The sequence below is a fragment of the Porites lutea genome, chromosome 6, assembly GCF_958299795.1.
Source record: "Porites lutea chromosome 6, jaPorLute2.1, whole genome shotgun sequence".
In the NCBI taxonomy this organism is placed as follows: Eukaryota; Metazoa; Cnidaria; class Anthozoa; order Scleractinia; family Poritidae; genus Porites; species Porites lutea.
In genome coordinates, this window is record NC_133206.1 from 22,509,172 (window position 1) to 22,534,188 (window position 25,017).

Genomic DNA, 25,017 nt, shown 5'->3' on the forward strand with positions numbered 1-25,017 from the left:
GATACGTACCCTAGTTTACTTGCAATCCGGAATCCACAGCGTGGATTCTAAAATCCACTACTGTCTTAGAAATACCAACCTAGTTCCCAGGGTACCCTTCTACTCGGCCCTCGTGGCGCTGTCACAATGATGTGGGCATCCCCATTCCCAAAACCCTAGTGATATGGGCATCCCCTATGACCCTAACCCTACCCCTAACCCTAACCCAAATCGCTAAGGTAATATGAGAAGGGGATGCCCATATCACTGGGGTTTTGGGAATGGGGATGCCCAAAATGTGGAAATGCCCATATCCCTATGACAGCGCCACGGGGGCCGAGTAGGAGAGGACCCTGGGAACGAGGTTTTTGGATATTACATCACATGGGATGGGGCGAGCTGTTCTAGAGTAAAACTAGTCCTGAGGTCCCCTCCTGTTCTTGCATTTTCGTCGCCTGCCGCATATTGTTCTAATGTCACAGTTATCCTTGATGTGCGAATAGTAGGACAGAAAGTTTTTTAGCCTGCAGTACATCCGTCCTCCACATGCAGGCATTGGCACGGGGGCTTCATTCACCAACATTTGTATTGTCATATTGGATATATGACAATGACCTGCGCAATCACTCTCTCCTTCAGTATCGCTTTTGCTTTTGTTCTCGGGACGTTCTTTACTGCATTTGTAGAGCAAAAATGCGACATTTCCTCCCATAGGTACAACATCAGAAATACGGAATTTTCGGTTGGCTTGTTGGTGAAAATTGCCTGCTGTAGGTGGGATCGTATCGTTGTAGAGACCCAACATTGTTAAAAGCGGAATGACAGTTCCCGTATGAGCAAATCGAAATATACTATGCGGCTTTCCAGACTGAAGAAATCCTTCAAAACTGTCTATTATCTCAGCATAAAGCTGACAGCCCATTTTATAATTGATTTCACGGCCGTAGCTCCGATCCCAGTAAAGTTTCAAATCATTGAGATATTCCAGAACTTTTAAATCTGCTTCCTCAAATACCTCGCACCAGCTTGAATCGGCGCTATCCGTCTGAATCCCAAATGCGCACATTAAAAACATTTCCACAACCATCTGAGGGGTAAGCAAAATTTTCTTGCGCAATTTTAGCCTTTCAGCGATTTTTTGCACAACTTCGCGCATTTCTGGACCGTTGAGAAATTTTGCGTGCTCGGACCGCGATCTTTTCTTCTCGGTTATTTTTTGCCATTTGGGACATGCTTCAAAGATTCGTAAAACACTGTCATCATCGTAAGAACCCGAAAATTTTACGGCAACTGGTTGGTATTTCGCTGAACCTACTTTTCCTTTTCCTTCGAACAGCCCTTGGGCAAATGCCACAGCGCTTTGACTCGATCTAAGCTTATCGGTGGCAACAAAGCTATAGTTAGTGTTCGAGTATCCGTGTTCCAACACGCTACGAAACTCAGCAAGAAGGCGTCTTGCTATGGAATACATCTCCTCGGAGCCTAATGCCGACATTTCTTTGCTTGCGGCTTGCAGGATATCGTTTGGTATGTTCCAAGGTAGTGAAAGACCCTTGTAATGAATCGTAGAATTGCTTGGGAAGACTTGATTGATCTTTTCAAGCATCTTCTTCATCTTGTTCACCCGGTAACTTCCCGGATACCTTGAACCGTGTCTTATTACCATATTAAGATGAACCGCTTCACATTCTGGAGGTTTAACTATGGCATTTCGCTTGAAATGGTACGGGGTTTTGTCGCTAAACATAAATCTTGGCGACGTGTTCGACGCCCAGATCTCATCTGAAAATAAGACAAACAGCACCGAAAGACTGAGTATCACGAAGGTAGTTTGCAAGCTCGCCATTTTCGTTACAAAGCAGTGAATTTTGGACATACGTTACGGAAAGAGATTTATGCTGACAAGCAATAATCGGCTATAAATTACTCTTTGGTTTTGCCTAATCACGTGCAAAGATCAAATTTATGCTCACAGACAATAATCCCCACCCTGTCTATGGCCACCTCCTTCCCTGAGTCCCCTGGAAAAAATCGGGGAGGGAGGGTACAGGTGTGCTAGCCATTTACATGAGAAAACCAGAAAAACCGGTTTGAAAATTGAATGGTTTGCGTATATTCTCTTCGTGAAGCTTCAGGAAAAATGTTTAGCCGGATTTGGATATATTTTGTTGCAGGTCGCTCTCCCACCACCTCACTATGCAGAAGATTTCCGCCCGGGTGGTTTGTGTGGGAGCCTCTCTCCCTGATTTTATTTAAGGGGAGGGAGCGGTTGTACACAGCCTTAATAATCGTCTATATAAATTATTACTTTTTGTTTTTGCCTAATCACTTGTAATTTACTAAATGTTGCTCTAAAAGCACAACGCCACAAATTTCCGGATTCCCAAATTTCCTAGCCTGCGTGGCAGGCGTTTGAAAGGGAAGGGAAAGGGAGTTTTAGGTGCGCAAACGCCTGCCACGCAGGCTACACTGAATTTCCAGGGTCTCTTTGTCTTAACGGCCACTTTTGGACGCAAAAGCCTAGGGTACATAGTTCTGACGTCAGTGCCGGCTCATGCCGTGTTTCAACATGGCGGCAGAAAGTGAAAGCTGTTCTACGCAAATGTCCGTGGACGAGGAAAGTGATTTGCTAAAATACGGAGAGGATATATCTCCAGCAAAGGATGGTGGAGTGCGAAAAATTGTAAAAGTAGAAAGTACTGAAGGGAGCAAGCCGCCGATTGGAAGTAAAGTTAAAGTTTTTTATCGCGGAACATTTCTCGACAGTGGAGAGGAATTCGATTCAAACTTCGGCAGAAGAGAACCGTTTGAATTCGAAGTCGGAAAGGGTAAGCTTGTGTTTTACTGATGTGTAGAACAGGAAAAATGTCTTAAAATTGCGATGCTTGTAATGTGAGCAGGCCAGCCGGTTTTGATGAGAAAAACTTCACCCAGCTCGCAGGCAAATTACAAAAAAATACAAGTGTTAAATAAGCTTAATTGGGCATGGGTAGGGTGCAAGCTGCATTGCAAAGAACTTAATGGGAGAAGCCACATTCTTTCCCCTCGAAGGCATGGCCCATGGTCTGGTGCCTAACTTTTGCTCCTGGGCGACTGGAAAATCTTAGCCTGAGTATCAGGCGTTTCTGGGGGAAAAGGGGAAAGATGGAAGCCAAAAAGGGAGAGAGCTGAAGGAGAGGAACGCCTGACACAGATGATTTTACTGGAGCCTTCCACCCCCACACAGTATGATTCAATACCATCCAATCAAAATCACTTCCGGTCATTGGGTTGTCAGCTTCACGTCTCAAAAAGCTCGCCTAAAATAAATCTCACCTTTCTGTCTGGCCAAGCTCCGGTGCTTGTGTTGCTATGATTTCACTTTTTTCTGAAACCTCCAATGACGAGTTTTCAAAAACTTGTAATGCCCGGAAAAAAGTTTTGTAAATTGCTTTTGTTTGCAAAGGTACAACAGGTGCTCACAAAATAAGCAGCTAGGTTCCTGAGAGTCTGGCAGCTAAAAAGCCTTGGGAAAATCTATTTTTTTTCTTTAGGGTTTGTTGGTTATCCCTCGTATTCTGGGGTGGTTTAAAGGAGCTGCAAGAATAAATAGGAAGGTGCGATAGTGAAACACCTATGCATAGAAAATTATCAAGCAGCAGCAAATTTCACCACTTCACAGAGAGCTCGCGAAAGCTGTTACAAGTTCAGTTAAGAAAGAAGTGAAAGCCTATAGCAATCCCGTTGGCAAAATATGATGGCGCCTGCTTGAGCTTAAGACATTTTAAAAGTAAAAAAAAATTTGGAAGAGGAGGTGACGAATTCCAATCACGTGGGCTATCGTAACTGCCACTAGCAAAGTCAAGCTAAAGCCTTAGTGCTGGCGGCTATTCTCAATAAATTGCTACCTCGTTCTAATTTTATTTACAGTAACAATACCCTTTTAACGGCAGGATGTTGTAAATCAGAACTTAGATATCTGATGCACTGATATCGTCCTCTTTGTCCTGGTCTTGTGAAACCAATACTTGGACATAGTTTTGGCAGAAGCTGGTATATGAGGCTTTTCCATACTCCGAGAACATCTTTCCTTTTAACTACGAGGCCTTGAAAACACAATTCTTGCTTGGGTTTTATTTTCATTCCAGGAAAGAACTTGAGAGCACCCTCTAGAGCCTCTTTGAATTCCTCTCTGGGTCTCTGTCCTTTTAAGTACTACTTGAAATCAAAACTTCTCTGAAAAATTTCGATGGCTTCTCCTTGCCGATCGCTCTACTCGTATTTACTTGCGGTCGGTGACGTCAGGGGGTATTGTGTGTTATCCAATCACTGCCACATCCAGATTTTGGATGTGTCACACAATATGCTGAATGGTTTTGTGTCAGGCCTTCCTTTCTCTTCTCTCCCCTCTCCCCTCCCCCATCTAAAATCTCCTCTCCCCTAGCCCCTTAGGTAGGCCGGATACTCGGGCTACGAAAATCTTGGTTTTCTCATAGAAATCGTATGCTTGGTACCCTGGTTGAAGTCCAGGACACTACTGAGCTTCCTTCAATATTTCCTTAGAGCACAGCTTTGTTTCCATAATAATAATATTAATATTTATGTAATTCAAACCAACATGTAGGGAGGATTATGTGGATTACTCTGCTTAATCCTTTCAATCCTAGAATAAGTTTTGGTGGGATGATTGTTAAATCTGTAAACAAAGTCATAGTATAGCACATAGTACTATAATTATATTTCTTAGGATTTAACAAAAAGATGTAAATTTTAAGATGGGCCACTTTGGACTAAAAAGCATTTCGTAGATCAAGCATTCAAATTTCCCATGACATTTCTTCAGTATAGTGAATTGTTCAGTGAGGTCTTTGTTCTTTTGATTGTGAGAGTCACGCAGGTGTTTTCCAATTTCCAATAGCTGAGTGCTTGTGTTCATCAATGCGTTGGAAAAGGTGTCGGCGAGTATAACCAACATAATCTGCATCACACAGATCACATTTGAATTTGTAAACAACGCATTGTTGATTTATTAACGGTGGTTTGGCTTCAGCTACTCTGATGTCGTCGGCAATTTTCTTGCTTGTGAAAACTGGGCGTATATCACTGTTTATTTTCTTTCCAAGATCGGACAGCTGTCTACGTACAATGTCGGCTGATCTTTGATCCTTGAATGGCAGAATAATCTGAACGGGTGCATTTCTTTGAACGTCGCGAACCTGCTGTTGATTTCGCGACTCGATGAATCTAGTTATGGTGGAATTAATGAGCTTCTCTGGGTACTTCAATTTCAAGAAGATTCCTCTCAAGTTGTCAAATTCTTCAGCAAATATATCCGGTGAAGATGAAAGACAGTGGGCATGGTTTAACATAGTCAAAAGAAGTGATCGTTTGTAACGGACTGAAAGGGTTAAAACAGGCTTCACCATTTTCTGTCTTTTTTTTACTTGTAGGTGTTGTGATACAAGGATGGGACATTGCTGTTCCTTCTATGATTGCTGGTGAGACCAGTCTCTTTACCATTAAACCTGAGTATGCCTATGGAAAAGAAGGTAGTGGCTTGAAAATACCCCCAGACGCTACTCTTCAGTTTGAAATTGAACTTGTTCTCTGGAAAGGGGAAGACTTGACAAAAGATGGTCAGGTGACAAAAATAGTTCTGCAGAAAGGAGAAGGATATGACAAGCCCAATACTGGTGCCAACTGTGAAGGTTAGAAAGTTTCATTAGTTTTAAATATTTAGCTAATAGATAAATAATGTGTATTGCTCATCATTTTAAAAAGCAAGTTTGCCTAAATTGCCTGTATATATGTATTTAACTAACAATACTTAGATAATTATTATAACCCAAAACCTTAAATTATAGCTGTATATGTACATGTACATTTTGCTTGCAAAATCTTTAAATAGTAATCATTAACACAATTTTTAGGGGATTTAATAATATTTATTGTTATTCATTCAAATGGCAGTCAATTTAGATTCAGTTAAAAGATGAGTGCGGGCCTGATTTTAGTTACTGTTACTGAATACTAATACATTGTAAAACTGTTAGTGGAAAAGTGAATTATTGGGATGAACTCTATAAAACAGACACCCCTTTAATGTGGACAGTTGCTCTGTCTTTGTCCATATCAGAGAAGTGTAACTGAAGTACAGAAATCTGTCTCATGTCTAAACAGTTTTAAAACTAATCCAATGTGCTTTTATTTTTAGCTCACATTGTTGGAAAGTACAATGAGAAGGTCTTTGAAAATCGTGAAGTCTCTTTTCAAATGAGAGAAGGTAATATTACTTCTCAAAGGTATGATTACTGTTGCTCCAGTTAATAAATACCAACATATGCTCACAGAAGCTACAACCTTTCTTCAGGCTGGTCTCATCAAAGTTTGAAAAAATTCACACTGTATGATAGGCTTTCCTTGTGACATACTGGCAACTATTAAGAAAAGCGTTAAAGGGGGGAGGGGCATTGAAATTGTATTTTCTTGTTTGGTAAGAAAATGGGCTAGGCACTTATTTGGGGATGGAGAAGCTTTTTTGAGGATGTGTGGTAATTACTGAAATTACACCAGGAAACTTCTTTTCTTTGTAGCTTCCAACTAATAATAGTTATAATAATAAGTTTTAATCATAAATCAGTAATGTGCTCACATGTTTTAAGGCAGTCTAGGGTAAATGTAATCAGGTTTATTCTTCTTTGACTGTAGGCTCCGAGCATGGCCTCCTTGCTGGTGTAGAAGAAGCTATGGCACAAATGTGCGATGGAGAAAAAGCACAAGTTTGGATTCACCCTGGGAAATGGGCATTTGGCACAGCAGGAAAGCCAGAGTTTGATATTCCTGGAGAGGCGTTACTAGAATATATCATTCACCTAAAGAAATTTGAAAATGTGAGTATCGTTGGCTTTAATGCAACAAATTGCCTTATGAAAATTCTGAATAACAGTACTTCACCCTCCTAGAACTATTATCTATCAACTTTAACTATTCTTGCTTAAAGAAGTTTCTTCTTACTGGTAATTGCTGTGTACATTTTTAAGAGCAAAGAAAACTGGGAATTGAGCAATGATGAGAAGATCAATTTAGCAGCTTTGACCAAGGAGAAAGGAACAAAATACTTTAAGGTTAGCATTAAGTTCTTTGTATTTTGGTGATGTTGAAGTTTTGGTTTATTCATTTGTTCATCTGTCTTTTTATTATTTTATTTCATTTATTTATTTATATACCGTATATATTCGAATAAGTGCCCAACCTTGAATTAGCGCCCACCTCGAATAAGTGCCCATCCTAAAAGCAGAAAAAGTTAATGAGCGCCCAGCTTTAAATAAGTGCCCACCCCACCCCGAACCCCACCCCTCCTCCTCCTAATCAAATTTAAATAATTAAGCACCCACCCCCACCCCACCCACTTTAGTAACAATGTGATTGAAATTGAATAAGTACAGTACTAATAAGAGACTTTCCCGAGGACAGAGTTTTCTTCAGAGTATTTTACAGAAACCTTGCTTTGTTACTTCTTCGCATTTAATTGTTGTTAATCGAATTAATAATGGTATTTATCTAGGGACACGAAACTAAATATTATCAATTGCAAGACCCTACAACAACATTTCTAAACGATGCGACCTATGCTTAACAGAGAAACTAATGATCATTACTGCAAACCCCGACAGAATCCTAAATAAAAGATCAGAACTGATTTCCAAGTGCCGCCACGAAAACAAGTTTTACCTTAGGAACAATTGACTCAAAAACAACACTCTATTAGTTTTTCCTCACACCTAATTGTAATTAGAACCGCACTGCCCTGCTTTTTGTAATCAATAGACGCGTGTATATATATAACTTGATAGGTTTATTCTCCATTAAATACTGTCTGATGAGTGCGTGAGCACGAAACTCGGAGTAACAGAGAATTTTGTCTCTTCATTATATCTTCTTATTCAATTGAAAACACATATGGACACTCAAACACAACAACACGCCGTTCAACTTAAGTGGAAAATCATCAAACAATGCAAACCTTAAAACAACACAACTAAGAAATGTAATTTATGTCTTTTTGAAAAACTCATAATCATCTGTAAAAAGGACCTCTGCAGTCTAAACAAGTGAAATGAGTTAGTGATGGACCATTAGAAAAGTTATGGGGGGGGGGATTTTTGAGCCGCAGGAATTTTTTTTCGTTATCAAATTCCTTGTATGAATTTTTTTAGGCCATATCATGAATATTTTTTAGGATTAATTGGCATGCATGAATTTTTTTTTCATTGAATTTTCCCGTGCGCGAATATTTTTTTTGTATGACACCCGCCCCCCCCCGGATAAGTTTTCTTATGGTCCGTCCCTGAGCAAGTTCATACCCCCACAGAAACAGATACCTCCTCAAGAACTTTATGATAAAGTACCACAATCTCCCAAATTATAAATAGCAACCACATGATTTATATAATAAAATAATGGCATGCTGTTTTTACATCTTATTGCAACCGTATTTCCGCTTTTTTTTTTTTTGCCAGTTATTGTAATTTAATGGTCAATTGTTGATATTACATGATAAGTGTTGTCATCTTTTGGCCACACGAAACAGAGCTGTAGAAATAAAACAATGCACTACCTCTGAAGTCTTGAACCAGTTTATTATAATTATCCATTCATTCATTATAGATTCCACATACTGTTTGTCTAAAATATGTGTCTCCCTTTGCTCAGATAGTGACCAGAAAGCATCATGCCTAGCAATGTTTGTTAGGTAAATGGGATAAAGGCATGTTATTGAGGGGAAAAATAAAATTGTGGACTTAAATGGTCAAGTTCTAAATATGATGTGGTTTAAATTATATTTTCCTTTGTATTTGGGTGTGGCACTGTATGGCAATGAGTTTAAAACAAAGGAAAAGAAAAATTAATTTAAAGCAAAGATAAAATTGAAACACAACAGATGAAATGGATGCAAAATATAACTCTTAAATTAATTTTTACCAGGAGGGGAAATACCAGATAGCAGCTCATCAGTACACCAGGGTCATTGCCTTAGTAGATGGTTACTTTAAAGATGAAGAGAAGGAGAAGCGAGATCCACTTAAGTTGGCTGGTCATCTTAATCTTGCTGCCTGCCATCTAAAACTCAATAGCAACTTCAAATGCATCAAAGAATGTGAAAAGGTGTGTACATGTAGTTTTCTGTATTTTAGTATTTTAAAAACTAGTATGCAACTGTTTTGAGTATTCTATAGCACGGTTTTTAGGGACTCACACTCATTAATTATTCATGCAGTCAAAAGCCAATTAATGACGACCATTTGCATGGTTCATACAATCTTCAAAAGGTCTTGAATTTTAGCAGTTGTCTTGAAAAGTTCTTGAATTTGTTAAGTCCTTGAAAAGTACTTTATTTCTTTATTAGGTCTTAAAAAGTCCTTGAAGTTCACAACCTTGTCTAAAAATATTTTTGCACTTAAGCAATAATTTTTATCTTACTTCTGTTTCTTTATTTTAAATCCTACTTATGTACCTCAGATGCAATTGCAAGTCATACCCAATCATTTTTCAAAGTGTTGTCACAGAAAGTGGTATAAAATACTGTGATCAATCGTGGCTCAAGAATTTAAAATTTTAAATGACTCCATGACATGTTTTAGCCAATAAGGTGTTCAAGAGGGGTTTGTTGTGAACAAGGGAAGACATTTGCCTGGAGAATATTAGGCTTTAATCACCAAATCTCTTACTAGCACAAACATGGCAGCAAACTGCAACCACGAGGATTGCAGGCTCATACAATAAAGTCAAATCACACTACATATACAATACAACGAATCATAATGTAATGCGATACGTCACACAACTCTTGCAGTGTTCAAGTGTTTCTAGTTTCTAGCTTTAGTTTGCAAATTATCATTTACACCACAGGGTTTAAAGAATGTAGATTTTTTGAATAAATCTTAGTCCTTGAAAACTGTAATTTGTTCTTGAAAAGTCCTTGAAATTTGTTTGTCTGAAGTTGTAGGAACCATGATTTGGGTCAGGTGGATGAATCTTGATGCCTATGAAACACCAGATAAGACACCATGCACCACCAGGTTTTCATCTGAGATCAAACACTTGTATTCGCATTTTTGTTATACTCAGACTGTATGCTTCATCACGGGCTCCAAACACCTCGAAGCAGATGAAAGCTTCTGGCCTACGGCCTCCTGCTGTTTCTTGGTGTCTGGCACTCGCCCTCGTTCTTAACATCTTACTTGAAATACTCTTGTGTATATCAACAAGAGTTTAAGTCACTTATGGCTGTAAAATGTGTAAAAAATACATGTTTAGTACATGCGATTGTAAAACTATTTCTCTTTTCCTGTTATTGTAGGCTCTTGAAATTGAAAAACAGAACATAAAAGCACTATTCAGAAGAGGAAAAGTAAGTTGTTAGACTTTATGTAATTTGAAGTCGACATGCATTACTTGATTCAGTTTATAATACAGTAAAACCCTGCAACTAAGAACCTGTCATGGATCTTAAGAACCTGTTGGGCTAAAATGTGCCTGTAAGGCCCCCTCTACTGATACAAGAACCTGTTTCTGAAGCCTAAAATTTAAAACAGGTTCTTATTTTCTAAAATCTATGAAAAAAGTCTGTGCACTTGGGCAAATATTAGATAAGTCAACATTCAGAATTTTCTTTGGAGAGATAGCTGCCTTATCACTCCAACTGCAATTTAAATGCCAATGCAGTCAATGAGATCAATGCTTTACTTCTTCCTTTTATGGTCATTTTTACGTACTTTCAAATTTGGTTTTATAGAATTTGAGGAATAAGCTGAACCACTAAATACTCTTAACTACATCGTATTTTGTGTCTTTAGAAAATAAGAAACCATTCAAGAACCTAAATAGCCTAAACTTGTGCTAACTACCATTTTATTATAAGAACCTGTTTAGGCTAACTTGGTAAAATTTAGGTGTTAGAACGCAGAACGAGTGGTGGGGCACGTCGAAAGCACCCATGCAAACTTTTGTTGGATTTTTTTTCAGCTCTGATTGAAAGCTGTTCTACGTTGTGCCTTCATTTGTAGTCAAGCCCAAAAGAGCTAACAAAAACATACATAAAAAAGACGTTCAACAGGCTGTGTAACTATCCCCCTTTATTTACAATTGCCACCTCTGCAGGATTTCGTCCAAATACTCAAAAGGTAGAATTTGCTACCCAGAATCTTGGTAATCGTGATAATCATGATAGTGATAATCAGAAAACTTGAAAATAATTAGAAGCAGGGAGTAATGAGAATACCTTTAATAGAGTGTCGGACACTTGGTTAATAGGGCCATTTATACGAGGAAATATAAGACGCGTCTTACATAAGACCCGTCTTAAATAAGACGCGCACTGTACCATTTATACGAGCATGTCTTATCTAATAAGACGCGTCTTAGCTAAGCCGCGTCTTATTTTAGACGAAATGTGCCGTTTATACAGAAAGTTCGCGTCTTATTTAAGGCGCGTCTTATTTTTCCGCGTATAAATGGCCCTATTGTTTCGTTACTATAAACATATGTTATCAACACTTGAAGACAATTTTCATTTGATGTTTAAGATATGGCACATACTGTGATGGACCCAAACCTTAAATGACCTTGCGGAGACAGTGAACGTTAAGTTGAAACAATCATAGCGCAGAGGATTAAGCACAAAAGGAAGGGTTTCCGTTTAAGTTGGGAGAGTAGCTCTTTACACGCCCGATTTAATGGAGTGATTGCGAGAACACAATAACCAAGTCATTCTCAGTGGAATTTACTGATTGAGCTGTAGTTCGTTTTAGTCTTCTTATCCTCAGTAAAAAACTGGACAAACGTTATGAAAAGAGAGAGGGGGTTGGGAAGAAAACGCCTTATTCCCTCTTGACATTTTTCCTTCCCGGTGCTCTTTGCGTCCTCGATATCTGAGCTTTAAAAATAGGCAACTGATACCCTTTGCATCTCTTTACCAGGCCAGATTATCTATCAGCGAACTTGACCTAGCAAAGAAAGACTTTGAACTTGTGCTCAAAATCGACCCAAAGAACAGAGAAGCTCAACAGCAGCTAAACTTGGTCAACAAGAACATAAAACAGCATACGGCCAAGGAGAAAGTCATATTTGGTAAGTGTTTGGTTATTGCTCCTTTCTTTCTTAAAGTAACAGAACAGAGTTCGGTGATACAAGTAGTTTCCCTGTGAAAATGTGAGGGCACCACTCTCTAGAGAGAGTTCGCGCCAATATTGCTTAGAATTACGTGTAGTTTTGTTTTGTTTTTGTATTGTTCACCGTAACGAACCCGAAGAATCCAACTTTATCTTCCTGAACCTATCTCTTGGAATCTCATAATAAACACGCGCGGGGTAGCCAGTCTCGCTGCGTTTCTCGAGGTAGGGCTGATCTCTATATCGAGAATAGAATCTCGCGTTTAGGTACAATAGGTGTACTTCCCTCACTTTCCTCAGGAATAGCAAAGCGAACGAAAAACGCGATAACGCGTGAAAAATCGTATTGAGGTAAACTACGAGTAGTTCCCTCAATTTCCTCAGGGATAGTAAAGCGAACCTTAAACGTGATAACGCGTGAAAATTCGTGTTGAGGTAAACCACGAGAAGTTTCCTCAATTTCCTCAGGTTTGGTAGAGCGAATGAAATACGCGATAACGCGTGAAAAACCGTGTTGAGATAAACTACAAGTAGTGCCCTTAATTTCTTCAGGGAAAGTAAAGCGAACGAAAAACGTGATAACGCGTGAAAAATCGCAAACCGCAGGAAGGTTTCACGCGGAGGAAAGACAGAATTGGCCTTTCGTGGCTTCATATTCCAGGGACTGTGATGTATTTAAGTATCACAGGAGACCCAACCAAGAAGCCGATAGTAATCAGTTCACTCTGAAATGGTTAGCTTACTGGACTTTTTTCTGTCCTGGTAGCATCTAGTTCATTGTGACATTTTTGTTGCAGTCAGGTTGAAGTCACAAAATGGGTGAAAAAAAATAAGGTAACCACTGCTGCAAAGAGCCGCTGACAACTGTCGTTCTTCAGTACTGTTTGTGATGGTACACAAGATGGTTCTAACTTTTGAGTCTGAGGATAAAATCTCAAAATATGTCCGTTCCAATAAGAGGTACTAACCAATACTTTCCTGTAGTACTGTTTATTATTCTGCACAAAGTGGTTCGAACGTCTGAGTCTGAGGATAAAATCTTAAAGTGTGTCCGTTCCAATAAAAGGTACTAACCAGTACTTTCTTTTGGTACTGTTTATTATGCTACACTTGGTGGTTCTAACTTTTGAGTCTGAGGATAAAATCTCAAAATATGTCCGTTCCAATAGAAGGTACTAACCAGTACTTTCCTGTGGTGCTCACGGTGTATTTTGCTGCACAAGGTGGTTCTAACGTTTGAGTCTCAGGATGAAATCTTTAAAGTGTGTCTTTTTCATTTAATGGTACTAACCAGTACTTTCCTCTGGTGTTGGTTATTATTCTGTACAAGGTAGTTCTTCTAAAGTGCAACCATTCAAAAGAAAGCTACTGAGGAGTACGTTTCTCTGGTAATGGCTAAATTATGCTTTTACCTGGTGGCTCGGCCTGTTTTCCGTAAGACATGTTTTCGAAGAAGCAAATATTGCCTAGAATTTTCTAAGTTTGAGGACGCTAAAAATTCCCGATGACCGTTCCATTCATGTACAATTTTTGCTTGTCTAATACATTCTGTACGATTTTCTGAAACTGAATTTTTCACATTCGCCTTCCCCCCCCCCCCCCCCCGGTTTAGCTAAAATTTGCTAAAGCCCTCGTAATTTCCAAACGGCTCAATTTACCCCAGGATAACCGAAAAGATACAAATTTTATTACGCCACTTAGAATGCATTTCTAGGGATCTGAAGGTACTCGGGATAACCTGAAAAGCGTTTTTCAATGTAAGGGTGTAAAGGCGCACACGAGCCAAAGGTCCAAACGGCCGGAGCTTATCCCAGCTTCCTTAGCATAAAGCGTGCATAGGAGTGTTGCTACTCCTGACTGGAAAGGATGCTAGTCCTCCCCCCCAGCAGTATGTCGTCGGTTCCCATTTATACACCTGGGCGAAGAGTAAAGTTCCTTGTCTAAGGAAACAACAGGACAGGCGAGGTTGTTAATGTATTTGGAGAAAACTGTCGTTGGGTGCCCCTGCTTTGAGTCTGTGAATGAGTGAAAATCCTATAAGTGTAAATTCTGATCTTCCAAATAATAGGTATAAGCGATAAAAATTGTTTTTTTTTTGTTATTCCTCAGCTAACATGTTTGAGCGTCTGGCGCGCAGAGAAGAACTCGAGGCAGGGCAAACGCAGCGTCGCGATGTGTTTCAAGAAGCCACAGACGAAGAAATGAGAAAACTTTCAAACTCAAGCGACACAAAACCACTTGCTGCGAAAGATCAAGAGGAAGCGCCATCGACGGAAGTCAACGGTCAAGGAAACGCAGATGTGGAAATGAAAGAAGACGACAAAGGAGGCGTGGTTTGTTGACATCCGGTTGAAAACGAAATGACGAACAATTTTTAAGAATTGGATCCCAAATTTAGCGTCTGCATTCCTGCCCATCAACAACTGTACAGTCCACCGTCTCTCAACGGAAACCTCCCTAAAACGGAAACCAAGAGTTGGACAGACCCTGCCGGACTCCTCATTTAGAAAACCGGACGTGTGTTGCCGGTTTCAACGCTGTCCGTGGCTTGTATTAGAGAGAGAGTAGACTGTGTTATAAGCACCCCATGTAAAGGAATCCAAGACAGTCTTGGGCTCTGGATTCCAGATACTGGATACCAGATTCTTTGTCAGTGGAACTTGGATTCCGGATTCTAATTGGTTTTTGAAATTCCGGTATCCTTGAGCCTTTTTCCTAATTCCAAATCCCAAGATTCCGGAATGCACAAGCAAAAAATTTCCTTGATTCCCGAATCCGGATTCTCTAACATAGAGTGAGTCATAAACAAGGAGTCGCAAAAATCATCCTCAGTTAACCGTGGTTTGGTCTTTGCTGAGTCAGCAACGATGCTGTGATAAACCCTCCCAAACAAGGTGCCGTTGCCTTTGGTGTGACTGTCTACCACAGTCGAATCCCCTTAATATCTACACCATAGACGCAGGGTGCTTAGTGTCCACATTACATGTCTGTGTCAGAAGTTGGGTTTGTATGATTTTTGGGACCAAAACAGTTGCCCTCAAGAGAGAGGTTTCCGTATTATAGAGGTTTCCAGAAGAAGAGGTTCGACTTATTCGTTTGGAACCGGCGAAGCAGCTGTCTAAGACAGAATGGTGTCTGTCTCCTTTCTGCTCGTGCCTGACCGTAAGGGGCTGGCCAAAACTACTGTCCTCAATAGAGAGATGTCCCAGTCGTAGAGATGTTCGGAGGGAGGGGTTCGCGAGAACTACAAAACCATAGTCCGAAGGGGCCGCTGTAGGTGCACCAGTATAGTATAGCATCTCCCCCTTTTCTGCCGTCGATCGGATTTATTTTATCAGATCGTGTGATGTTAGCTGGACCGTATTTAAAATTTACTTGAAGTAGAATATCTTTGAACCTTATTTTCGCCCTTTTTCGTGCCACCAATTGTCGCCTCTCAAACGCTCTTTTCTTTACTGGTGTTTTATATTTAGTTATGCATAAAATGCTCTTTTATATTGTAGAATCAGCATTACATTATCTTGAAGCAAAATTTATCTTAAAGAAAATAATCCTAGCAGCTTTGAATAATATTTACTCTTTAGTGTCAAAATAAAGGAGAGTCTCTTACTTCCTGGCGCCAGTTGTTCAAAAGGCGGATTACGCTATCCACTGGATAAATCTCTATCTCCACAGGATACCCAACGCAATTGGTTTCCCTAAAATTCATCCGCTGGAAAGTGATTTATCCGGTGAATAGCGTTATCCAGCGTTTTAAACAGCCGTGGCCTGAACTCTAATTTTAACCTGTAAGGGATTACAAGGAGTGACTAACTTGTACATGAATTGACACAATAGGTCATTTCCGAGTTCCCCCGGGCCTCTGTTTCAAAACGAGGGTAGGTACTCAGCCATTGATATGGAAATTATTTTTCATTCTCATTCAAATAAAACTCATTTTCACAAGAAAGATTGTGCACCTAGCCTCATTTTGAAAGTGAGGGTTTTTGAAACTCGGAAGTGGCCTATTGGTGGAAAGATGAACTTGGGGAGGGGATCTATATAATGTACTTCACTGAGCGAGAAGACCTCGGGAATCCAGGATAGATGTGCATTCACTGGGACTAGAATATTCATGTTGATACTGTCGTTGACATTTTTACATTTTTACTTGAAAACACCTGCGATACCTGTTTCTCGCTTACCTTTTGTCGACATACCTTATTGAGACAGGTTGTTCTTTCACAGGTGAAATTTATGGTTTGGTTTCATTTCATTCGAACAATCTCATCGGGAACTATCGTGAGTATTCGTGCGATTTCCTGACTCTTATTTTACTGCCGGTTACCCATCCGTGATATGCGATAAAACGCCAAATGCGCACGCTTTCGAATGAACCTCTTTACGAATACACAAGACGTCAGCTTGCAGCGAAGCCAGAGCTGAGACCAAAAGTCCAAACCAGAATGAGAAACGTCTTTGTTACTATTTCACCGGCAGTTAAATAACGAAACGGCTCAAACCCAAGGTCAAGATGTCCGTCAACTGTCAGATTTTATTTTGGTTTCGCGATCGTCGCTCTTTTTCCCGTCCGTGACGATGGTAAGGAGGGATTCGGCTCTATCTTTGGGACTAAAGCAACTGTGTGAGACTGAATGGTGGTCGCCCCTATTCTGGCGTCCTGTCCCTGCCCCGCCCTTATCCAGGTAAATTCGCTGGTATTAATTTTGACAAATTGCACGAGATGGAATATGAGCGTTGAAGTTTCAAACAGCGCGAATTCTCTTTCAAAGTGACGTTTTCATCACCGCCGCCGCTGTCGTAGTTGGTTAAGCTCTCTATTATGAGACCAGGTGGGGAAGCAGGAGGGGGTTATCGTACTCATTCATTCTTATACAACTTTCCATCTTTTAGTGTATTATCTTTATCTAAAAACAAACTCGTCACGCTTAGCAAGTAGCGTGACTGTCCGTATGATTTCGTATGACTCGAATTACACTTCCGGGTTTAATACTTGTCATGCAATAAACTGCGCATGGTTTTTCCGATGTCGGGAAAGGTCCCTTTGTTTGAGTACCCAAAATTTCAACTTGCTAGAAACGACAGTTGTGGTAATTGCAAACAGGAAAACCTGGTTTGTTAATCTACTTTCACGTTGTCGAATAAACGACCATTTTTACAAGAGCAGGACTTTGAGCATGACAGGTTTTTACATGCAAGATTCTCGCACTTCGCTCTCGACTGTGTCTTGTTCTAGCTGTTAGGCAGGCTAGCGTCTTGGAAAGAGGCAGGAAAACCAACAATTATTTTGCTGCATCGATCACGCAAGGATTAGGCATTTTAATCCCGTAAGATTCAAAAGGACACGGAACAATTCCCCCTTCAAAACACAATTTATACAGAAATTCGATTTCGACAGACGGTGTAGTGGATGTTAGACCGTGTTAATAGCATTTTTTCCCATATATGGTGTATATTTGGCAGATATGAGCTGATTTCACTTTCTCGGGAATAGAAAACAAGCCAAGACTTTCACAGCACCGTGAAGGAAGTCAAACTCCTGCTGAACTAATCAAGCGACAAGCTAAGCGAGAGGTAAGTTTGAAGTAAAAATTTTTGTTTTATATGGATTCATCTTTTAATAAGTCTGTGCAATTAAAAGTATTTCTGCGGCAGTAGACGATGAATGCAAATGCAAAAGTTTTATCGATCAGTGCAGATATGAAGTCGGGAAAACGGCTTGAAGGCTAGGTGATTTTTTTGTTTTGTTTTGTTGTTTTTAACTGGGCGTACGGTATCTTTCGGCTTTATTCAGAAGTATTCATTTTTTAAGTATGTGGTTACTGCGCTTCTCTTATGTCTAGATGTATTGCAGAAAATGCTGTGGTATCCTGAATTTGGCAGCATTCCTTGTATAGCGATACTCATCTGATGTTACTCATCTATTGATGTTACTAGAGAGCTTAAGCAACTACGACGACGACGACAACGTCAAAAAAGAAAAAAACAAAACAATTGGTTTTATGAGAAAAACAACGGCTCTACACGTGCATCACGCTTTTTAGTACATTTCTTTGACGTCCACTGCACGACTACGACGTGAAACCTCCCAATGCGACGTTTTATGGAGGACGTGGACATACGAGGACAAGTTTTCCTTTCTCTATTCGAACATGGGTAAAGCCCTTGAGAATTCAACTCCTGGAAAAGTCGCCTACATTTAACGAATTAAGCGCTTCCAGATAGACGCGATTAAGTTTGAAAGGACGCAAATTCATTTTTTTAATGCCGTTTTCACTGCCGTCGTTTTTGTTGCAACCAGAAGCGCGTTGGTTCCTGTAACAAAAGATTCTTTTGGTTTCACTCGTCACGAATTTGAATAACTAAAACAATGTTTGTAAAATGTGATGTCTCCTACACTGCGGGGGGGAGGGGACACAAGGGTAAGGGTGACATTAATATTCCTTAACGTCGCTTTAACAATTCGAAATCCATTTTCCAAAGCTAGGGTTCTTTGGCTTATTTATTAACTTTTCACTAAACGAAATCCCATCTTCAAGCCGAGATTATACGCGATAGCTCTTTTACGCAGCTCAGTCTACTCCATGTTATTGGGCAAAAGTGTACATATCTCGTCAAAATAACAGTGACCTACGCTCTATACTTTTCATGTCGTTTTAACAATTCCATTCAGCAATTGGTGTTGTCCATGTTATTTTGCCTTTTAAACTTTCCATTGTACAAAAACCCATCTTCAGGCGGACGCAAAAGATTCCATCTACTCCATGTACATGTTATTGAACAAAAATGTAAGCCTTTCTAGTACTCGCTAGAATCTGCCAAACATAGTCCCACTAAAGCAGTACTTAGTAGGGGAGGTAGCAGTCGAATGTTTAATCCAAATTTAATGAATAAATTAATGAGAGTCGCGTGAGTGAGTGATCGAGTGCCATTCGACTACCTCCAAAAGCTCGCCAACCATGAGCTAAAAAGAGAAGTGATTTACACGTTGGCAATTAGAGACGGGTAGGGAGCACAGCCACTCAGAGATAGCAAAATACGTGAAAATACTAGCTACAGCATAGTTAATATTTGAAATAATAGTCAAAGACGGTAAATTTGCATTTCAATAATGGTGATACAGCTTTGATTCCGCATTAAAGGTAGAGCAAACTTAAGTTTTTCCCAAATAAGGCTTGGGCATTTGCGTACGTTTGGTGTGCACAACATCAGACTTTCTCAATGCAACCTTTTCCTTACCTTTGCCTTAATGAAAAATTTGAAAAGACTGGTCATTGTCATCTTTCTGTTCATGTTTTAATTTAAAGCTTACTGTCATGGACAACGTAGACGAGGTTCTTGAGGCGTTCCATATCGGCTTTATCGTTGCTGCTTTTGTTCTTAAAACCGGGCGCGTTCCTGCAGCCATCAAGTTGTTCAAGGAATGTTTGATTCTTCTCAAGAGCAAGGCATTGGAAAGAGAAAGAGAATTGCTCGCATCAATTCATGAATGTATATTCCTTCAGATGTTTAATGGGTACGTTCTTATGAAGGATCGCACAAATGCCATGGAATGTGGCCGAGACCTTCTCGTTTTAGCTCGAAGAAATGGAAAAAAAGACGTGGACCAAAAAGTGACTTATGAACTGGCTGAAATGCATCTGTTCCTTGGTAGATATCAAGAAGCAAAAGAGTTTTATTTGAAAGCACTCAGCGTCATGATCGAAACGGGTGATAAAAAGGGATTGTTAGCCTGTTACAAAAACCTAGGATCCGTTCTTTGGTCTCTTGGCGAATTTGTGGAGGCTAAAGAATGTCAACAAAAAGCACTTGCGATTGCGAAAGAATCTGGCGACAAATACGGTGAATGCGCTTGCTACGGAAGCTTAGGGAATGTGTATAAATCCCAAGGTGAATATGTCGTGGCTAAAGATTATTACGAAAACGCTCTGAAGGTGCTCAAAACATTTGACGACATGGAGATGGAGGCCTCCATTTATGGAAATCTGGGAAATGTGCTTCAGTCTCTCGGAGATTATGCCAAGGCAATAGAAACTCACGAAAAAGCACTTAAGATCGCAAAGAATATTGGCGACAAGGAAAAGGAAGCCTGGTGTTATCGAAACCTGGGAAGCCTGTTTCGTTCTGCTGGTAAGCATGGACAGGCTGTAGAGTTTAACGAGAAAGCAGTTGCGATCGCGAAGGAAGTTAGCGACAGAAATGGAGTAGCATTGGCCTACTTAAATCTAGGAACTCTTTCACAGTCTTCGGGAGAATATCTCAAAGCAGAAGAATATCTCCAAAAAGCACTTCTGATCATAAAGGAAATGGGCACCAGAAATAAAGAATCCGAAGCGTCGTGTTACGTTAATCTCGGAACCGTGTGTCATTCTCTTGGAAAATATGCTGAGGCGAAGGAACATTCCGAAAAAGCCCTTCACATAGCTAAGGTAATTGGCGACAGGAAAATGGAGTCCTCAAGTTACGGAAACCTGGGAACCGTGTTTGAGAGTCTTGGTGAATATTTCAAGTCCAAAAAAAACCTCGAGAAGGCTCTTTCGATCTCAGAACAACTTGGCGATAGACAAGAAGAAGCTCGACATTGTGGAAACTTGGGAGTTACGTTTCAGTCACTGGGTGAAAATGACAAGGCAAAAGAATATCAAGGGCGGGCATTAAAAATCAGAAAGGATATTGGGGACAGAAAAGGTGAAGCATCAAGCTACCTAAACCTTGGAGAAGTGTCTAGGTCTGTCGGAAAATATGGAGAAGCTAAGGAACATATCAAAAAAGCACTCATGATAACAAAAGAAATAGGCAACAGAGAAAACGAAGCCATTTGTTACGGAAGTCTGGGAACTGTGCTTGTGCGTCTCGGTGAATTTTCCGAGGCTTACAAATACTATAAAAAGGCACTGGAAATCAGATCAGAAATCGGTCACAGACAAGGAGAAGCAACCGATTACGCCAACCTAGGGATTGCGTTTCAGTTTCATGGACGATATACTGAAGCAATGAAATATATCGAAATGGCACTTGAGATCTTTAAGGAAATTGGCGACAGAAAAGGAGAGGCGATAGGTTTCAGAAGCCTTGGGAGTGTTTTCCTTTCTCTCGGTGAATATGCCAAGGCTCAAGAACATTACAGCAAAGCACTCACAATTGCAACGAACATTAGCCATAGAGAAGTTGAAGCAGCTAGTTGCGTGGATCTTGGAGCTGTATGTAGACTTCTAGGAGAATATACTAAGGCTAAAGAATATCACGAAAAGGCAGTTAACATTTCAGTAGAAACTGGCGACAAAGTAGCAGAAGCGTGTTGCTATAAACAGATGGGAACGCTGTTTCAGTGTCGTGGTGAATACGCTATAGCTCAAGAAAATTATGAAAAGTCTCTTGCGATCTCAAAACAAATGGAAGATCGAATAGGAGAGGCATCAAGCCATGGAAAACTGGGAATTGTGTTTCTGCTTCAGGGTGAATACGGCAAGGCTAAAGAATATCACGAGAAAGCACTTTTAATGAGCAGTGAAGCTGAAGACATAAAAAATGAGATGGATTCTCTGAGTAACCTTGCAATGACAATGCTGTTGGAAGGCAACGTCGATGAAGCTAAATCGCTTCTCCTGGCCAAAATTCACAAGTTTGAAAGAATCCTAAGTTTCATGACAGATGCGGATGACCAAATAAAGATATCACTGTTCGACGAGCACGCGCATTCCTACCAGTTTCTAAGTGTACTATTTTCCTTCACTCAAAATCCTGACCAAGCACTTTACACTGTAGAGCTTGGGCGAGCAAGAGCCCTAGCAGACTTAATGTCGGTACAGTACTCCTTTCCAAAACAAATATCACACAATCCACAGACGTGGATGGGCATTGAAAGCATTATGGAGAATGAAAGAAAGTGCATCTGTCTATACATTTCCTATGCATTTCACTTCATACTTTTGTGGATTATTAAATCAGACGAACCTATACGTTTGCGAACAATAGATGTCAATACCTGTTTCATTGACAAAGTCTTTGTAAGATATGTGGATGAAATGTTTGACACTGAAATCGTGAGGCAATTCCATACCTTATCTCCAGAGCAGTGCGAGGATCGATCCTGGTTTTCTTCTAATACCAAGGAAGACAGCCTTGCTGCCGCCCGCCTTGCAGAAGAAGATGAAGTAAAAAATCAGCAACCCATTCCTACTCTTTCTGAGTGTTACAATATGATCATTGCCCCTGTGGCCGAATTCCTTGACGAGGCCGAAATTATTATTGTCCCTGATCGCTACTTTTTCAAAGTTCCGTTTGCGGCGTTACAAGATGAAAATGGAAAGTATTTATCAGAATCTTTCAAGATCCGCATCGTCCCCTCTTTGACAGCACTAAAGCTAATTCATGACAGTCCATCAGACTATCACAGCCAGACTGGTGTGCTGATAGTGGGAGATCCTGATGTTGGTGTGGTGCTGTACAGAGGAGATGTTTATAAACCGCCAAGATTGCCTTTTGCAGAAATGGAAGCTGAAATGATTACACAGCTACTGGACGCTAAATCTCTAGTAGGAAAGCAAGCAACAAAGCAGGCTGTTCTTCAAAGCATTAGTTCCTTTAGTCTCGTACATTTTGCTGCTCATGGGAATGCTGAAAGAGGAGAAATTGCTCTAGCCCCTTCACCTGCCTCTAAGACGCCTCCAGAAGAAAAAGACTACTTACTGACAATTCACGACATCTCAGAAGTTCGACTTCGAGCCAAGCTGGTAGTTCTAAGCTGTTGCCACAGTGCCCGTGGACATATCAAAGCCGAGGGAGCTGTTGGAATCGCACGAGCCTTTTTAGGATCTGGTGCACGCTCGGTGTTGGTAGCACTGTGGGCTATAGAAGACAAAGCAACAAAGCATTTCATGAGTCGTTTTTACGAGCACCTTGTTCTTGGAGAAAGTGCTAGTGAATCTCTTCACGAAGCCATGAAGTGGATGAGAGCTAACGGCTTTCCGGACGTGGGACAATGGGCTCCTTTTATGCTGATTGGAGATAACGTGTCCTTTGATTTTGGAAATTAAAGGTAATTTTAAGATTACTTGAAGACGCTTATAAGGGAACACTCTGCAAAACGGCCTTGGAGGAGTACTGTAGTGCATTCTTTCGAGATTTTATTTCAAGGAAATCTTGACTATATGCCTTTTTTAATAGAAATAGGAACAATTCTAGAAGCAGTTGAACGTCTTCCGAGTGTCTGAGTCTTAATCGTCTTCTCCACCCTTTCTCCTGAAGCAATGTCGAGTCTTCTGTCTATGCTAAGTACTGGTTTGTGAAGTGAGGGCAATTTCCCGAAATGAATTAAGGTTTTTAGTTACTCCAGTCTAACTATCCGGTGTCTATTTTAGAAATTTTTCTTCCTCATGCGTATCCTTAGTATAATTTAGTATTTATACTGTTCCCCCTCTGATAAGACCCAAATGGCTACGAAATTTATAAGTTCTTTTAAAAACAGCCACAAGAAGAACGTCTATGACCTTCTGAAATACCGTTATTTGACTTGCAGGTGTTTTAGCAAGAAAAGGCGACTTAAAGAGTTAAGGGCCCCAATCATTAACAGTCCAAGCACAAACTATTGAACTGTAATAAAATGTTAGGTTTAATTGTGCTACTATATACAGCAGAAATCGTTTTTGACCGTATATTTTGTGAAGGAAAATTGAAGGTAGTGTTAACTAAGAAATGCTTTCAATGCATTAGTGGGCATATGTCTAACTTTTCATTTGAGTTGGTTTGAAGCAGATAGATTTGTCCACCTCGTTCTACTAGTATTACGCATGCTCTGTGAGGGTTGCTATCATATTTCCGGACGAAAACGATTCCATTGTGCCGTGTGAATACAATGCGTACACTCGAACCTCTCCACAGCGGTCACCTTTGGGACAGAAGAAAGTGGCCGTTGTGGAGAGGTGGTACGTCGTTATGGGGAGTAACATGACAATTTTTTTTGGAGTATAACATGTTAACTGCGCTTACTGTATCCTATAATAGGATAGAGTAAGTATCCTATTTTATTAAAAACTGAATCATTGGATAATGCAATTCTAGCATTTTGATTGGCTTAGCCGTTATGGTATATGAGCTATTATACCGTGCTCTCCTTATATGGTTGGCGTACGCGTCTGTTTAAAATTGGAAGCTAGCTGAGATTTTTTTTTGCAAAGGATAGAACGGCGCCCGAAGCAAATCGTTTTAATTCATTTCTTAGAATACTACAAATGCAATTTCATCGAAAGAAAAAAGACAAAAACAAACAAAAAAGCCACAAGAGCTTGTTTGAAAGTTTGTCGAAAAACACATGAAAACACATGGAACCATAGTTAACTATGATGGAACTAAAGTACCTTGACCAGCTACGAAAGAAGACAAGTGTTGTTTCTTCATGATCGCGAAGCCATTCGCCGATCGAGTCACTAGCCGATAGATAACTGCGGCTTGTTTATCCGACATCAAGAATATAAATCAGAAGTAACCAGCTACAAATACAGGCTATGCAGCCATTCACTAGAGCAATCGAGGCGGCAGTATAGCTTCTTTCGTTCAGCAAAACCAGCTTGTGACTTCAAACAACTTCATAACAAGCGACCGAGGAAATAGTTTTTCTCCGTTGTTCTTACTTTTACAACTGCACCGAAAATCCAAAATCATAGTAATTTCGACGCCTGTCACTTAAAAATTCTTTTCCTTCACATTATCTGCCAGGTTTTTTTTAGCTGTTCTGCTGTGTAAAATCCTAGAATCCCGATGAGTTTTTAAAAAACTAATAGTCATCGCTACAATGTTTTGATTTTTCATTCATGCAGTCCAGGCGAATCCGTTCGCGCGTTGACAGTTTTGATAGACGTGTGACATGTGAATAGCGGAAGTCCCTTGTCTT

The 25,017-nt window shown here is 40.2% G+C and overlaps 3 protein-coding genes across 3 annotated transcripts; 2 read left to right on the forward strand and 1 right to left on the reverse strand.

Annotated features, from left to right (window-relative positions):
• Positions 1 to 289: 289 nt before the first annotated feature.
• Positions 290 to 1,846, reverse strand: LOC140940556 (multiple inositol polyphosphate phosphatase 1-like). The gene has a single exon (XM_073389543.1). It carries the CDS (start codon positions 1,823 to 1,825, stop codon positions 395 to 397), a length of 1,431 nt encoding a protein of 476 aa, XP_073245644.1. The 5' UTR covers positions 1,826 to 1,846; the 3' UTR covers positions 290 to 394.
• Positions 1,847 to 2,535: 689 nt separating this feature from the next.
• On the forward strand, positions 2,536 to 15,676 carry LOC140940574 (peptidyl-prolyl cis-trans isomerase FKBP4-like). The gene is made up of 9 exons (XM_073389566.1): positions 2,536 to 2,807; positions 5,409 to 5,666; positions 6,173 to 6,241; positions 6,667 to 6,848; positions 6,999 to 7,082; positions 8,944 to 9,123; positions 10,319 to 10,369; positions 11,937 to 12,087; positions 14,238 to 15,676. Exons 1-9 carry the CDS (start codon positions 2,549 to 2,551, stop codon positions 14,468 to 14,470), a joined length of 1,467 nt encoding a protein of 488 aa, XP_073245667.1. The 5' UTR covers positions 2,536 to 2,548; the 3' UTR covers positions 14,471 to 15,676.
• Positions 15,677 to 19,439: 3,763 nt separating this feature from the next.
• On the forward strand, positions 19,440 to 23,734 carry LOC140942027 (uncharacterized). The gene is made up of 2 exons (XM_073391019.1): positions 19,440 to 23,166; positions 23,647 to 23,734. The coding sequence occupies exon 1, from the start codon at positions 19,445 to 19,447 to the stop codon at positions 23,162 to 23,164; it is 3,720 nt and encodes a 1,239-aa protein (XP_073247120.1). The 5' UTR covers positions 19,440 to 19,444; the 3' UTR covers positions 23,165 to 23,166; positions 23,647 to 23,734.
• The last annotated feature ends 1,283 nt before the right edge of the window (positions 23,735 to 25,017 follow it).